The 15,691-nt window shown below is 41.1% G+C and overlaps 1 protein-coding gene across 6 annotated transcripts in view; it reads left to right on the forward strand.

Moving 5' to 3' along the window:
* The first annotated feature begins 901 nt into the window (after positions 1–901).
* LOC139453302 (lymphocyte cytosolic protein 2-like) overlaps positions 902–15,691 on the forward strand; it is a 68,802-nt gene continuing 54,012 nt past the window's right edge. For 4 of the 6 annotated variants that reach the window (XM_071234953.1, XM_071234955.1, XM_071234952.1 and 1 more), the window contains exons 1-6: positions 903–1,077; positions 6,793–6,855; positions 12,396–12,451; positions 13,776–13,841; positions 14,230–14,297; positions 15,332–15,459. In XM_071234953.1, coding sequence (XP_071091054.1) covers positions 1,006–1,077; positions 6,793–6,855; positions 12,396–12,451; positions 13,776–13,841; positions 14,230–14,297; positions 15,332–15,459 — 453 coding nt within the window. In that variant the 5' untranslated portion in view covers positions 903–1,005. Of the gene's footprint in view, positions 1,078–6,792; positions 6,856–12,395; positions 12,452–13,775; positions 13,842–14,229; positions 14,298–15,331; positions 15,460–15,691 lie in introns of all 6 variants that reach the window. The other 2 variants (XM_071234951.1, XM_071234954.1) reach the window with 1 other exon arrangement.

Here is a 15,691-nt window from a genome sequence, read left to right on the forward strand (position 1 = left end):
AATTCTGTGCTTGAAAATTGCTTTCCATCACTCACAAACATTACCGAAACATTGCGAGTTGTCCTGGAATGCGCGCGTTAATATTTATTACGTCACAGGGTAAGTGTCAGTCGGACAGTGACAGTAGCCAGTGTAGCTCCAACTAAAAATCTGTTTCTTATACAGTGGCGAAGCAACATATACGCAAAACAACAATTGTCTTTACTTGCCTTTCGCGGCAATCCATCGGTCTGTCCGCTAGAGTAACTGCCCTTTGTCAAAGGGAAGCTACTTTAACGCTAGTCTATGAGACGTCACGGCCACGTTCAGACGTTGTTGACAGTCGGTCTGAGTATGAAGGTTAAGTGCAGTCAGATGTACACACAGCGACAAAACGAAACAAGGTAACCATTCAAACATATTTCGGCCAAATCCAACCATTTGAATTTGTGGAAAAGGTTTCAAGCCGCAGAGGTCTACCAGCACAGATATGGCTACTGATCCCGCTTGGTTAGGCCTAGTGCCCTCGCAAAATTGTTTCGTAATTTATATCTCCAAAGTTGCCAAAAGTTATAAAATGCCTTAGCTACATCACAGTTAGACACTGATCTTCAGTATAATGGACTGTTCTTTTGATAATGATAGCAATTATCCCTGTAGTTTATCCAGATTCCCGATGGTTAATTCCGACTCGATCGTCGAATGACAAGGAGCGACGCTATGTTTGTTTGTAAACACTGAAAGAAGTCCCTACTCGACCTTTCATATTTGCATCTCTATCCGCATATGACCCCAACGGATATCGTTTTTATCCGTTGGCTTTATCCTGTCGAGAAACCTACCCATTATGACAAATAGTGTTACATGTATGTGATCGGCATCGCAAGTGATTGCGGTCATGGGCAAAGGGGAGTAACTCTGTAGGTATTAGGTTACAATGTTCAACCAGGAAGCAAATTAAATTTTACAAACACGGAGGACGGGTTTTAGACAACATCGTGCTGTCAGGAGTATGTGACAAGTAAAATGGCTTCTCTCCCACCATACGAAGAACTCGTGCGCTGGACAGTTGTGGACACGACGAGGTGGCTGGCAGAGGTAGGGAGCATTAAGTGCTGATTTAAGCTAGATCCAAAACTTTATTAACCCTAGACACAGTAGCTGTTGGCAGTGGTTCGACACAAACTGCTTCAACTGCTGAGATTCAACTAAATCATTCGCCAGCAGACAGATTATATGGATGAATGATATTGACATATTTATTTTCATGGGAGCTTTTATTGACTCATGTCAAGCCACCACCTCTCAGGATACAAATATGAGTTGTGTGTATAATGTTTTCAGTGGGTCACAATAGGTCTGTTTTTAGCCAGGAACATGACACAGTTTGTTTTATCTAAGTATATGCGGGAAGTACAGAGTGAATGTGTGTGTGTGTGTGTTTGGAAGTGAGGCAGCTACAATCAGAATTGTAGTAATCAGACCTCCAGATAAGCTTTTGGTGTTGTGGGTATTTTACCCATGCATTTTAAAATCATTGGGTATCAGCATTTATATCTGGGTATTCAAATTTCTGTCACCCACTAGTTTTTACACATGTGGGTATTTAAGTTAAATATTTAAAAACACTATTCATCTAGTCCCTGCAAACTGGTGTCGTGTGTGTTCGAGCGCTTTATAGGACTCAAAAATACCACGATACATCCACAAGAAAGTGTGATGGCAAATGATCATGATGTAACTGTCATCGTGGAGTTTGGCAAGGTTGACAGAATGCCCGTTTATAATTTCAAAATAAGTTGCTGATTTGCTAATCGAATACACAGGTTTACTTCACAATATTTTGATGATACGCACAAGGATAAATATGCCCTAATGTGATAAAAAAAATATTACTACCATGGCACACTTATAAAAAACAGGTCAGCTTGATATTTCTTCAGTTATGTTTATTACAAATTTGATTTTGAAGCAAAACGACTCAAATCTATGTCATTATTAATTTAAATCCTGGTACTGGTACCAAGTGTTTGGAGCTTTTAAATGTCACAAAATAAGTGACACAAAAATGTTGGAAATTGTGGTTGGAAGAGAACCTCAAAATGTATATAAAACTAACAAGCAAAAGAAACGCCACGTAACAATTTTCTAGGCTGAAACAAAATAGACACAAAATGTAGTGACATCTCATGTTTTGTTGCAAAAAAAAACAATTATTCAAAATTATTTGAAAATGACAAGATCAAAAACCATGTACTTAAAGTTCTGCAGACATGTTAGCCATTGTAATACAGTCACGTTGTTTTCGTGCAGAAAGTCGCTAGTGACTTGAACTGTGTGAGGGGTGGTGGTGTCCTGCTGAAACAGCGTCCATGGGTGTCGTGGCAGGAAAGGCAGTTCGACTGGCCGCAGATCTTCATCAATGTAACGACGTGTAGTGAGATTTCCGTCAATCATGACCCGATCTGTCTTCTGGTCCCCGCAGATGCCACCCCAGACCATGACACTACCACCTCCACAAGGCTCCACTTCTTGGATGCAACAACGTGCCGTCCATTAACCACATCGTCGTAAGATTCTAACCCGCACATCAGACTTGAAGAGCTGGCACCTACTCTCATTGCTGAAAGGCACTCTTTGCCAATTTCTCTGCTGCAACTGCTGTACAGTCCTGGCATCTTCGTTGTTTTAAACGGTTTCATGTAATGAGAGAGTACAATCCTGCTCATGTTTTATACCAGAATTTCAAAAGGGTAACTTTTTGCACATTTTGCAGGTTTTAGAGATGAAATTCACTTTCTCGCAAATCACGTGAAGCATGTGCACATGTTTACTGGGAATATGTAAGCTGCATTCCAGCTATGTGTTCCCAACTGTTTTTGTGCTGTATGTCAAATTTTTTGAAAACTGACAACCACTATTTATTTGGTGGTGTTTCTTTTGCCCGCCAGTTTATATACTGACAGAAAACATTTGCGCAAGTGATGTAACGTATACACATTTTTAACACTACTTGCTACCTCCTATCAGGGCAATAAGAAAAGGGTTTGTTTTTTATGAAAGTGTGTGCTCAGTCAGTCTTCACTACAAAAAAGATATGCCCCCAAATATTCATGATCCCAAACTATTTTTGTTCATTATATTGCTTACTGAACAGTGAAACCTTGTTAATCCACACCCTGTTATTCTGGAAATCTTGCTCTGCGGATGATATACTGTAGGGAAAGGATGTGTAAAAAATATGCAAAGGCCATAACGCACTATTCATTACTCGAGGGATTGCTACTGCAGGGAGTTGGTGTGAAATTGAATCATCCAGATTAGCTAGGTTTCATTGTAATTATTTATCTTAGTGATTTACTTAATGCTTATCAATTACCAAGCAGCAGAAAAATAATCCATAATCATACTGTTGGTACAATTGTTTTTCTGAAAGATTTTACAGTTATAGAAATATTTATTGATAGATTTCATGTAGATGCATGAGTTGAACGTGCTGTCTCTGAAGTTTGATCACAGAATCCTGATTTGTCACCAATATTGTGTACGTATTCTAATGTTAATTTGGTTGGTTCTTCTTAAGCCATTTCTCCATGTGTTTTGGTGAAATGTGATATGTAGTAAGTATATGTTATGTGCAATAAAAGAATACATTTTGTACCATATTTTCATTTTTGACCCTGCTTTTAGTGTGTTTGTTGTATATCTTCTTGGATTTTGAAGTTTAAATAGTGTGTATGATCTCATCAATAGTGTTTGTAAAACTCTCACAGAATTCTAATATTGTTGTTAACATGGTGGCCAGGGCCCCCTTCCACAAAGTGATCTTAGTCCTCAGATGCTCGTAACTTCCATTCTTAGACATAAACTTACAACTGGCATAGTGCTACGATGGCCATGGGGAGGGGAACCTGGACATTGTGAGATTAGATACAGGTTGAGCATTTGGTAACAAATAACATGTGGCAGGTTTTGTGGTGTATTTGAAAAAATTGACATTTGGCCTTTATGTACTTCAGTGGCTGTCAAGGAAATCATGTTGATGGACTCTCTGCTCAAAAATGGACTCTAATTATCAAAGTTGTGTCAAAACTTCTGCTACAAATTACCTTTTTGATCTAGTGTTTGTAAGAAGTATTCAGGTGAGCTACAGAGCCTTGTGGCAGTAGTTTGTTGACGTCTGTGGAATTATAACCTATTTTCAAACAAGGACCCAGACAACCTTTTGTAGCCATAGAGTATTTACTCACATGTTATGATTCACATTGGGTATTGATAGTTTACTTTGAGTATTCAATATATACTTTTGCTTTCTGGGGTCCAGTCTTTGGGTATGTTACTCTAATGAGTAGACATTTTAAAAGAAATCTGCTTGAAATGCTGTTTCAGGGCACTTCTAATTTGTATCTGTTCGTGTGCTGCCCTAAGTATGGAACATGTTGCATAAACTTAGCGATATACATGTCTAATTCATGATGAGTGAGACGTTGTGACTTCTTCTGTATAAACACTGCAGGGGAGTTCATAAATGTGTGATGCCTGCACTCGATCAGTATATAAAGATCAAGACCTCGTTCCACAAAGCAATCTTAGCAGTAAGTAAAGCGACAAAACGAGTCGATAGTATTGTCATCTCTCCTACAATCACATAGACCTCGTATGACAGTCATAGCGCTGAGATAACCTTGTGGAATGGGATCCTGTAAAGAACAACATGAATGCAAGTTCAGATGGATACATTAGGTAATTACACAGAGTGCGGTTATACTGTAGGATGGTTGAAATATTTCATGTGTATTTGATTTATTTTGCAATTTGTATACAAATACACAGTTTAACTTTCAGGCAAGTGAGATTTAATCTTTGAGACTTTTATGCCTTGTTCTTAAGAAGCTATGCCTTGTTCCTATCAGATTGAGGCCACAAGAATGCATCCCTTGTTCCTATCAGACTGAGGCCACAAGAATGCATCCCTTGTTCCTATCAGACTGAGGCCACAAGAATGCATCCCTTGTTTCTATCAGACTGAGTGAGGCCACAAGAACGCATGCCTTGTTCCTATCAGACTGAGGCCACAAGAATGCATCCCTTGTTTCTATCAGACTGAGGCCACAAGAATGCATCCCTTGTTTCTATCAGACTGAGGCCACAAGAACCTATGCCTTGTTTCTATCAGACTGAGTGAGGCCACAAGAACCTTTGCCTTGTTCCTATCAGACTGAGGCCACAAGAAGCTATGCCTTGTTCCTATCAGACTGAGGCCACAAGAACGCATGCCTTGTTCCTATCAGACTGAGGCCATAAGAATCTATGCCTTGATCCTCTGAGACTGAGGCCACAAGAACGCATGCCTTGTTCCTATCAGACTGAGGCCCCAAGAACCTATGCCTTGTTCCTATCAGACTGAGGCCACAAGAAGCTATGCCTTGCTCCTATCAGATTGAGGCCGCAAGAACCTATGCCTTGTTCCTATCAGACTGAGGCCATAAGAATCTATGCCTTGATCCTCTGAGACTGAGGCCACAAGAACGCATGCCTTGTTCCTATCAGACTGAGGCCCCAAGAACCTATGCCTTGTTCCTATCAGACTGAGGCCACAAGAAGCTATGCCTTGCTCCTATCAGATTGAGGCCGCAAGAACCTATGCCTTGTTCCTATCAGACTGAGGCCACAAGAATGCATGCCTTGTTCCTATCAGACTGAGGCCACAAGAAGCTATGTCTTGTTCCTATCAGACTGAGGCCACAAGAAGCTATGCCTTGTTCCTATCAGACTGAGGCCACAAGAGCCTATGCCTTGTTCCTATCAAACTGAGGCCACAAGAAGCTATGCCTTGTTCCTATCAGACTGAGGCCACAAGAAGCTATGCCTTGTTCCTATCAGACTGAGGCCACAAGAATGCATGCCTTGTTCCTATCAGACTGAGGCCACAAGAACGCATGCCTTGTTCCTATCAGACTGAGGCCACAAGAAGCTATGTCTTGTTCCTATCAGACTGAGGCCTCAAGAACCTATGCCTTGTTCCTATCAGATTGAGGCCACAAGAACGCATGCCTTGTTCCTATCAGATTGAGGCCACAAGAATGCATTGCCTTCTTCCTATCAGATGGAAGGGTACATGACTAAGATAGCCTAAATGATGCATTGTGGAAAGAAGGGTATATGACTAAGATAGGCTCAATGATGCATTGTGGAAAGAAGGAGACATGACTAAGATAGGCTCAATGATGCATTGTGGAAAGAAGGAGACATGACTAAGATAGTCTCAATGATGCATTATGGAAAGAAGGGTACAAGACTAAGATAGTCTCAATGATGCATTGTGGAAAGAAAGATACATGACTAAGATAGCCTCAATGATGCATTGTGGAAAGAAGGGTACAAGACTAAGATAGGCCCAATGATGCATTGTGGAATGAAGTCTCCATTACTAAGATAGATTCTAAGATGCACTGCGGAATGAAGTCTCCATCACTAAGATAGGTTTCAAGATGCATTGTGGAATGAAGTCTTCATCACAAAGATAGATTCTAAGATGCATTGTGGAATGAAGTCTCCATCACAAAGATAGATTCTAAGATGCACTGTGGAATGAAGTCTCCATCATTAAGATAGGTTTCAAGATGCATTGTGGAATGAAGTCTCCGTCACTAAGATAGATTCTAAGATGCATTGTGGAATGAAGTCTCCATCACTAAGATAGTTCTAAGATGCATTGTGGAATGAAGTCTCCATCACTAAGATAGATTCTAAGATGCATGGTTGTTTTTAAAATTCAATGGTTCATTGATTGCTAATTTATATTTTTTTCAGAGTCATCTGGATGACTTCAAGGATCCGTTCAAAAAGCAAGGAGTTGATGGATCCAAACTAGCTGTAAGTTGCCACACCTACACATGTCTTCTGTATTTTCAAAGCAGTCATGGCCACGTAGCAGTTTCCAAGTGTAGTTTATAATACTGTTTCAGTACAGTTTGGGTGTGACATGAATATAAATCCACGTAAGCGTTACGTATTGGCCAAGTTTTACAGATGAATAGTGAAAACAGCCTTTTGATATCCATCTAATGTTAATTTTGATTGGTTAAAAGACACAATTTTTTACACATGAATCTACAACCTCACATTTCATGTTTGGTGTTGAAACACACTGGGGCAGGTGATGAAAGGGTGTTCAATCTAACAAGTCATGACTTCAGTTGTGTGCATGTTGCATGTGTTTTTACTCTAGTCCTCTGTTATTGAGTTCGTTTCATACCATGACAACTGTATTGTTTCACTATGCAGTACCCCCATGGGCTTTCCCTTGCTTGAGGTTATATATTTTCAACCAAAACCTCGGAGTTGTGTTTTAAATACACATATTCACTTTTTATCCCCCCCGGCATATAATGTTGGGGGATATAGCGATCAGCCAGTCTGTCTGGTTGTCCGTCCGCCTCTCCGTCCATCTGTCTGTCCATCCGTTATCATTTCCTTTTCAGGGGCAGAACTCAGTGTATTTGATCGAAAACTTGGCATATCTATCAGTCACATACTAAAGTTGTGCCTTTAGCTATTAAGGAATTTTAGAAGATTTTTTTTTTTACGTTTCCATGGTAACAAGTTGGACTTAAGTTCTATAAGGGTGGTGTTCGTTTCCGGAGCGTAACTCTAAAAACGTTAAATACTTTCTTACAGAACTTTACATGTCTACCAAACACCATCTTCTTGAGGCAAGATAGTTAACTGACTATAAAAGTCCAGTTTCCACCCTTGCCGAACTAGGCTGGTATTATGGAGTTACATTTTGGCTGGACTAACGAGTCTCTGCATAGTCCAATCAAAATCTCGCACCGAAATAGAAATCCGGTTCGAAAAGTGTCAAGGTGCTCACATGATTTGATGCACTTCGCGATGTAAGACTTGTTTTATCACAATATAGATCTTGATTATCGATCAGATCGTCTTGACTGGGCGCCACCGTTTTGTTTGAAGCAAATGCAAGTGATACGAGAGGATGAATCTGGTCAATAGGACAGGCATAGAAAGGACATAACTCGCAATAGCCACTGGTGGCGCTACAATCGAACCCAGAAATTCCAGCCAAGTTCGGCAAGGGTGGAAACTGGACTTTTAAAGTCAGTTAACTCTCTTGCCTCGGGAAGATGACCAAAACACATACTGAACTGGTTCCTTTTGCTATTTAGGAATATTATACATTTTTATTTTTTATGTTTCCATGGTAACAATTTTTTAAGTTGGACTTAGGTTCTATAAGGGTGGTGTTCGTTTCCGGAGCGTAACTCAAAAAACATTAAATACTTTCTTACAAAACTTTGCATGTCTACCAGGCACATACTGAACTGGTGCCTTTTGCTACTTAGGAATTTTAAATTTTTATTTTTTTTACGTTTCCATGGCAACAAGTTGGATTTAAATTTTCATATAGGGTGGGTTCACTTATGGAGTATAACAAATAATCTGTTAAATATTTCCTTGCCAAACATTGCATGTCTATATATCAAGTACATACTGAACTGGTGCCATTTGATATAAGGAGTTTTAGAAATGTTTATTTTAGAATTTCCATAGCAGCTATTTTGACATGGGCTAAGAGAAATGTTGGGTCAGTTACCTGGTTTGGGATCATAACGTGTTAAAATGGGCGGGGGATATAAACTGACGTCCAAAAGAAACTTTACCAGAGTTTGAAAGCACTCTTGCCCAAAAACAACAAAACATACATGCATGAATTAAAGTGTATTGAAGAGATCAATATATCAACATAATCAACACTGAAAATGACAATCATACCGCAACCGAGAATGACGTCAGAGCCCCCCAAAGTTGGGTGTGGTACAAAACTCGAGCTTTCAGAATCATGGACAATAGGCAGAGTACATAAACAATCGCTCACATTCAATAACAAGTCATTAGTAGCGTATGTGACCACCAAATGCCTCAATACACGCAAAAACTTTTCGACGCACAGAAAAAGTCAGTCGTCTTATGAGGTCACGTGGGATTTGACGCCATTCTTCTTGGAGGGCCAAGATCAGTTCTTGCCGGTTGGCTGGAGAGTGTGGTCGTTGTCGAACATGACGATCCATCAAGTTCCAGAGGTGTTCCATGGTGGACATGTCGGGTGAGCGTGCAGGCCACGGCAGGACGTTGACGTTGTTGGCTGCGAGGAAGTTAGTGACTCTAGCTCTAGCGTTGTCATGCTGATAAATGACACCAGGTGGCTGCTGTTGGAGAAATGGTAGGACAACTGGACGAAGAATGTTATCCATGTAACGCTGAGCTGTCAAGTTTCCGTAAACGATGACCAGTGGTGTCCTCTCCTGCCCACAGATCCCTCCCCAAACCATGACACTCCCTCCACAAATATGGTACGACCTCCTGCATTCCGGGCCCATCTCAATCGCAGACGACGATGTTGCGCTGTCAATAGCTGTCCTCTGTATGGTCTAAAAGCCCTGATTCCATGAGCCCTGAGTCTCCTGGCCACTGTCTGTCGACTAGCCCTTTGACCTAAGGCATTTGTCGCCGATGACGTCACTGTCAGGAAGAGATTTCCGAGGTGCAAGGTACGCAAGTACCGGTCATCATGGGGCGTGGTCACCCTGTGTCTGCCTGTTCTTGGCCTGTCAGCGATCCGCCTTGTCTGTCTGTAACGTTGCATCAAGTTGGTAACGGCAACACGGGAGCAACTGAAGGTTCGTGCAATATGGGAGTAATTTGTCATTTGTTTGCTAAAAAAAACCCACAGAAACACACATGTTTTACTTTCCATTTCATATGGATGCGACCATGGTGGATCTTTTGTTGGTAAACAATGTATGCTTCTTAAAGAATATTCAACTCCTGACTCATTACATACAGAATTGCACATTTACTTATGGTTACTTTACAGACAGCTGCCGGGGGGATATGTCATCTTTCTGATGACTCTTGTTTAATATAATGTTAAAAGTCAAGGCAAATCTTGAAAAATAAACTGGTCTATAATGGACTATATTATGATGAAAAAAATCTTATTCTCATAAATGAACTATATGGTTTGTTTTAAGTAATAAGAGTAGAGTCCAAGTGCAGAAAACAATGAGGAAGGTTAGTATGCTTCACACTTCACTGACCCTGCAACAGGAGAGTAGAGAACAATGATGGTGGAGTGTCAGCTTACATCACATGTCACTGTTATTTCAGGATTCTCATTCTACTTCCTAGTATATGTGCAGGAAACACAGGGCATGTTTTCATTCACTATAACCTGACACATAGCTCTGTATATCCTTAGGATTCCACTTTACACCACAGGCTGTCACTGAACGAGGGTGAACACACAGTTACTGTGAGGTTCAAGGGTATATATGTCTTGTTGTGATCGTCAGGGGTATATATGTCTTGTTGTGAGGTTCAAGGGTATATATGTCTTGTTGTGAGGTTCAAGGGTATATATGTCTTGTTGTGAGGGTCAAGGGTATATATGTCTTGTTGTGAGATTCAAGGGTATATATGTCTTGTTGTGATGGTCAAGGGTATATATATATATATGTCTTGTTGTGAGGTTCAAGGGTACATATGTCTTGTTGTGAGGTTCAAGGGTATATATGTCTTGTTGTGAGGGTCAAGGGTATATATGTCTTGTGGGAGTCAAGAGCAGAGCACACACACAGCACACGCACCACACACATATCACACACATACACCATGCGGAACACACACACAGCACACGCACCACACACACATCACACACACACACCACGCAGAGCACATGCACCACACACAGCACACGCACCACACACATCACACACACACACCATGCAGAGCACACACAGCACACGCACCACACACACATCACACACACCACATGCACCACACACATCACATCACGCAGAGCACACATACCACATGCACCACACGCACCACACACACAGCACACGCACCGCACACACCACGCACACAGCACACGCATCGCACACACCACACACATCACACACACACCACTCAGAGCACACACACACACCACACACAGCACATGCACCACACACAGCACATGCACCACACACACAGCACACAAAGCACATGCACCACACACACCACATGCACCACACACACCACACAACACACACAGCACATTCACCACATACAGCACATGCACCAGAAGCAGCACATGCACCACACACAGCACATGCACCACACGCACCACACAGAGCACACACACCACATGCACCACACACACCACACTTGAAATCGAAAGATAGGCTGATGATTTTACAGTTTTTTGAGAAATTAAGGAACTTGAGTGATTTCTTTTCACCAGGTAACAAAAAATTATGATCAAACGTGAAGTGCCAAAAGTCAACAATGGCCATTTCTTGTAGTTGTGTGCAGCAGATACTTTTTTACCTTGCGATGTTTTCTTTTTGAGGTAAATATACTACTGAAAGTTGTGATATTTTGCAAGCTGGCCATTGATGCATACCATATGTAACTTAAAATATACACAAAGCCTTCTCGTTAAACAGTTATTGCGTTTCATTTGGGGGTGTCCTTCAACTATGCACCTGTCGACTGAGTTCAACAGTAGCTTTGAGAGCATTAATGTACCATTGTTCTTAGTAGTTGAAATAGTCCTGCACATACGGCTGCTGAAGAAAAATGGACCCTGTTTCCTGCAGTGTAATGTCTTGCTTTGTAGTCATAGGATGTAGTCAAGGATGTAGAAACTACTGCTGCCATTGTTGATAGGCTTTAGGTGAAATGGGGTTTAACATCGCGCCCAACATTATTGCACTTATATAGCAATGTTGTTGATAGGCAGTATGTCACAGGGATAAGTTATGCTTCATCATAAAGGATATATGGATACATGGTGTTTTGTTCTCGTAGTTTAGGGGTATAAGTTTTCTCACAGTCTAGCAGGAAGACATCTGCGTTTGACTCAGAGCCCTAAAGAAGCTTTTGGTTATTTGGTATTTTACCCATGAATTGTATTGGGCATCCACAATTTATAGTTGGTATTAAATATTTTTTACCCACATATTTCTTTACATTTTGGTATTTTAACTTGTTTTGTAACAATCCCTGTAAATCATTTAAAACAAAACCGAATGTAACTGTTGGAACACGAATTTGAGATCGACTGATACGCAATCATTTTATCTAACAGTTGTAACATATGCATTTTGTAGCATTTTTTATAGGGTTTCTTTGCGTATTTGATACACTAGGGATTGGATATGTCTGTGTATTTCAGTTCATTTAATACATGTCTTCCGCAAATACGCAGTTTATCTACAGCTCTGGGAGTAATGCTTTATGAATCAAGAACTACTTCTGTCTTTGTCGTGCCCTCATGGTTTCATTCCAACTGGGCAATGTAGAATTTACATTATTCCAAGCATTTACACTTTCAATTTCTTTTTCAGAAACTTACTGATACTGATATTGATGGTTTCAAAGTTTCATCAACAAAGAAGAGAATGTAAGCAATATGACCTTTCACCACCCAATCATTGTCCAGTAACTAACAGTCTATCCCTCTACCACACTAACCATTCACCACCCACTATCGCTCTAGCACCACAACCATCCAACACTTATTATCTATCTGCCACCTAAACCATCCACCACCTTCTATCCATCTACCACAGCAACTTTTCACCACTTTCTATCCATCTACCACAGCAACCTTTCACCACCTTCTATCCATCTACCACAGCAACCTTTCACCACCTTCTATCCATCTACCACAGCAACCTTTCACCACCTTCTATTCATCTACCACAGCAACTTTTCACCACTTTCTATCAATCTACCACAGCAACCTTTCACCACCTTCTATCCATCTACCACAGCAACCTTCCACCACCTTCTATCCATCTACCACAGCAACCTTTCACCACCTTCTATCCATCTACCACAGCAACCTTTCACCACCTTCTATCCATCTACCACAGCAACCTTCCACCACCTTCTATCCATCTACCACAGCAACCTTCCACCACCTTCTATCCGCCTAACACAGCAACCATCCATCACCTCCTATCCATGTGCCACAGCAACCATCTACCACAGCAACCTTCCACCACCTTTTATCCATCTACCACCTTCTATCCATCTACCACAGCAACCATCCATCGCCCCCTATCCATGTCCCACAGCAACCAACCGTCACCTATCCATGTGCCACAGCAACCATCTACCACAGCAACCATCCATCACCTCCTATCCATGTGCCACAGCAACCATCTACCACAGCAACCATCCATCACCGCCTATCCATGTGCCACAGCAACCATCTACCACAGCAACCTTCCATCACCTCCTATCCATGTGCCACAGCAACCATCCATCACCTATCCATGTGTCGCAGCAACCATCCATCACCTATCCATGTGTCGCAGCAACCATCCATCACCTATCCATGTGTCACAGCAACCATCCATCATCTATCCATGTGCCACAGCAACCATCTACCACAGCAACCATCCATCACCTCCTATCCATGTGCCACAGCAACCATCTACCACAGCAACCATCCATCACCTATCCATGTGTCGCAGCAACCATCCATCACTTTCTATCCTTCTACCACAGCAACCACCACCACCTTCTATCCATCGGATATCCATCTATCTATACTGATTGCTTGCTTCTCCCTGGTCATAAAAGAAATGTTACTAAAGTTGGGTTTACCATGCAGTAAGTAATGAAAAGCTATTCAGTGTAGTGGTTAAATAGTGTTTTATTGTTTGATTATGTTATGTTATGTTGAGGTCACAGTGTTATTCCTTCTTTTTCTTCAGTCAACTGAAGAACGCTGTCAGTAGCATTGACAGAAGCAGAGTGAACAGTCTTCCTAGAACACAGGGGTAAGACACCAACATTCTATCTCCAGCATATGAATCAAAGGGCAGTGTTGCCAAATGCCATGTCCCTTCAAGTGTCAATATTGTATGTTTGGGACATCGCCATTACCTGTTGATGTCGGAAGATGAAAGTTGGGTGATTCAATCAGTGATGTTACTGGAGACATGCTGACATAATTGTGACCAGATTGTAAGGACAGTGTAAAGGGTTGTCATATAGGACTTCTTTTAAGCATCACCGAAGGACCATGTGTCTTACACGAAAACACACTGTCCACCACCCCAACTCATTGTGTTTGCCAGACAACAGAGATACTTGGCAAGGTGAAGGTCACTTGTTGGACAAGGATATCCTACTTGTTTGTAACAATTTGTGTGTGTCTACTTTCAGAATGATGAACACGTTCCGCAGTATGCCAAGTGAGCCTGCCCCTCCACCGCGACCTCCCAAGAGACAATGTAGGAAATGTGACACAAATACTTTCATATTAACTCATGTGTTTGTAAATATTCAAGCAGTTATTAGCAGATGCAGATATGAATAATATGCTCTGGTCTTTCTGTTAAAGATCCAAGATCATATTTTCCATTTTGAGTTCTGGTTAATATGGGGAAATGTATGTTTAAATAATACAAAATGGGCAATCCCAACATGGGCCAGGACTTTCGATAAATATTAATGAGAATAGATTGCTAAAAGACAATGTTTTCTCCGCCTGTCTAAACATCCATACGGTGATGCAGAACAGTCATGATGCAGTCCACATGAGAGGGCTTCATTACAGCACATGACTGAGGATGAATGTGTTAAGTGTTAAATATACTCCATGGTCTTGATCATGTAAGAACTTAGAAATTAGATGTGTACACAATATATTTTGCTTTCACAATATGCCCAAAACAGGCTTTAGGAAACAAATGCAGACCTGATGTTGCATCTTTAACATGAACTCCTCCCAATAATAAGAGACAATTCCAACTCATGTTGTGACACTCTACCACTGCTGGTAAAACTTGGAACTGGTCTGATCCAACTTTCAGGATCAGATCACAAATTCTCAAGAACTGGTAAACTTCCACAGCAGACGTGGGTTCAATTCATTTACAAATAAATCAGTTGATAACAAATTTTGCAAGCATAATAATAATTGATTCATATGTAAACTGCATGTTTGATGGTGGCTATAAATGAAACAAACAAGAAATTGTTTTTAGATGGTGATGTGTTTGACGGGTATTACAGTTATGGTTCCAACCTTAGGTTTGCAGTGTAATGGTGACTGTTTTCAGTCTTGTAATGCTTTCATAACGGGATTTTTTGGTGTAACTTTCTTTTGTCAGGTTATTAACTTAACATGTAGTGAGACTAAGGATTAAGAAACAATACCTAAGGTGGAAGTCTGTCTCTAGTCATGAACCATATATGTCCTCAACAGACTCACTTCAATAAAGTGTTTTAGTGACAAACTTTTCTTGTGTTTTTGTTTGTCCAGCATTCCCAACAGAACCTGCACCACCCCCTCCTCCCTCGTCACGGCATGCTGCGTATAATGACGAGGACGATGACGCCTACAGCTGGGGTGATGAGTTTGACTACCAATCTGACCCAGAAGACCAAGATGTGAGTCTATTATTGTTCATTCTAGTGTACACCTGCTCTCAGCAGCTTTCACCTGTCTGCACAAGTTTTTACCAGTCTACATCAATCTCCACCAGTCTACACCAACTCACACATATGAGCATACACAAGATCAGTTATCAGACACTTGTGTATGCCAGTCTTCTCAAGTTTACACTTACACACAAGTTCAAGGAACAACAGTCTACTCTAGCTTGAACCAGTCTGCTTACTC

Source organism: Haliotis cracherodii, unplaced genomic scaffold, assembly GCF_022045235.1.
Source record: "Haliotis cracherodii isolate W230 unplaced genomic scaffold, xgHalCrac1.p SCAF_9, whole genome shotgun sequence".
In the NCBI taxonomy this organism is placed as follows: Eukaryota; Metazoa; Mollusca; class Gastropoda; order Lepetellida; family Haliotidae; genus Haliotis; species Haliotis cracherodii.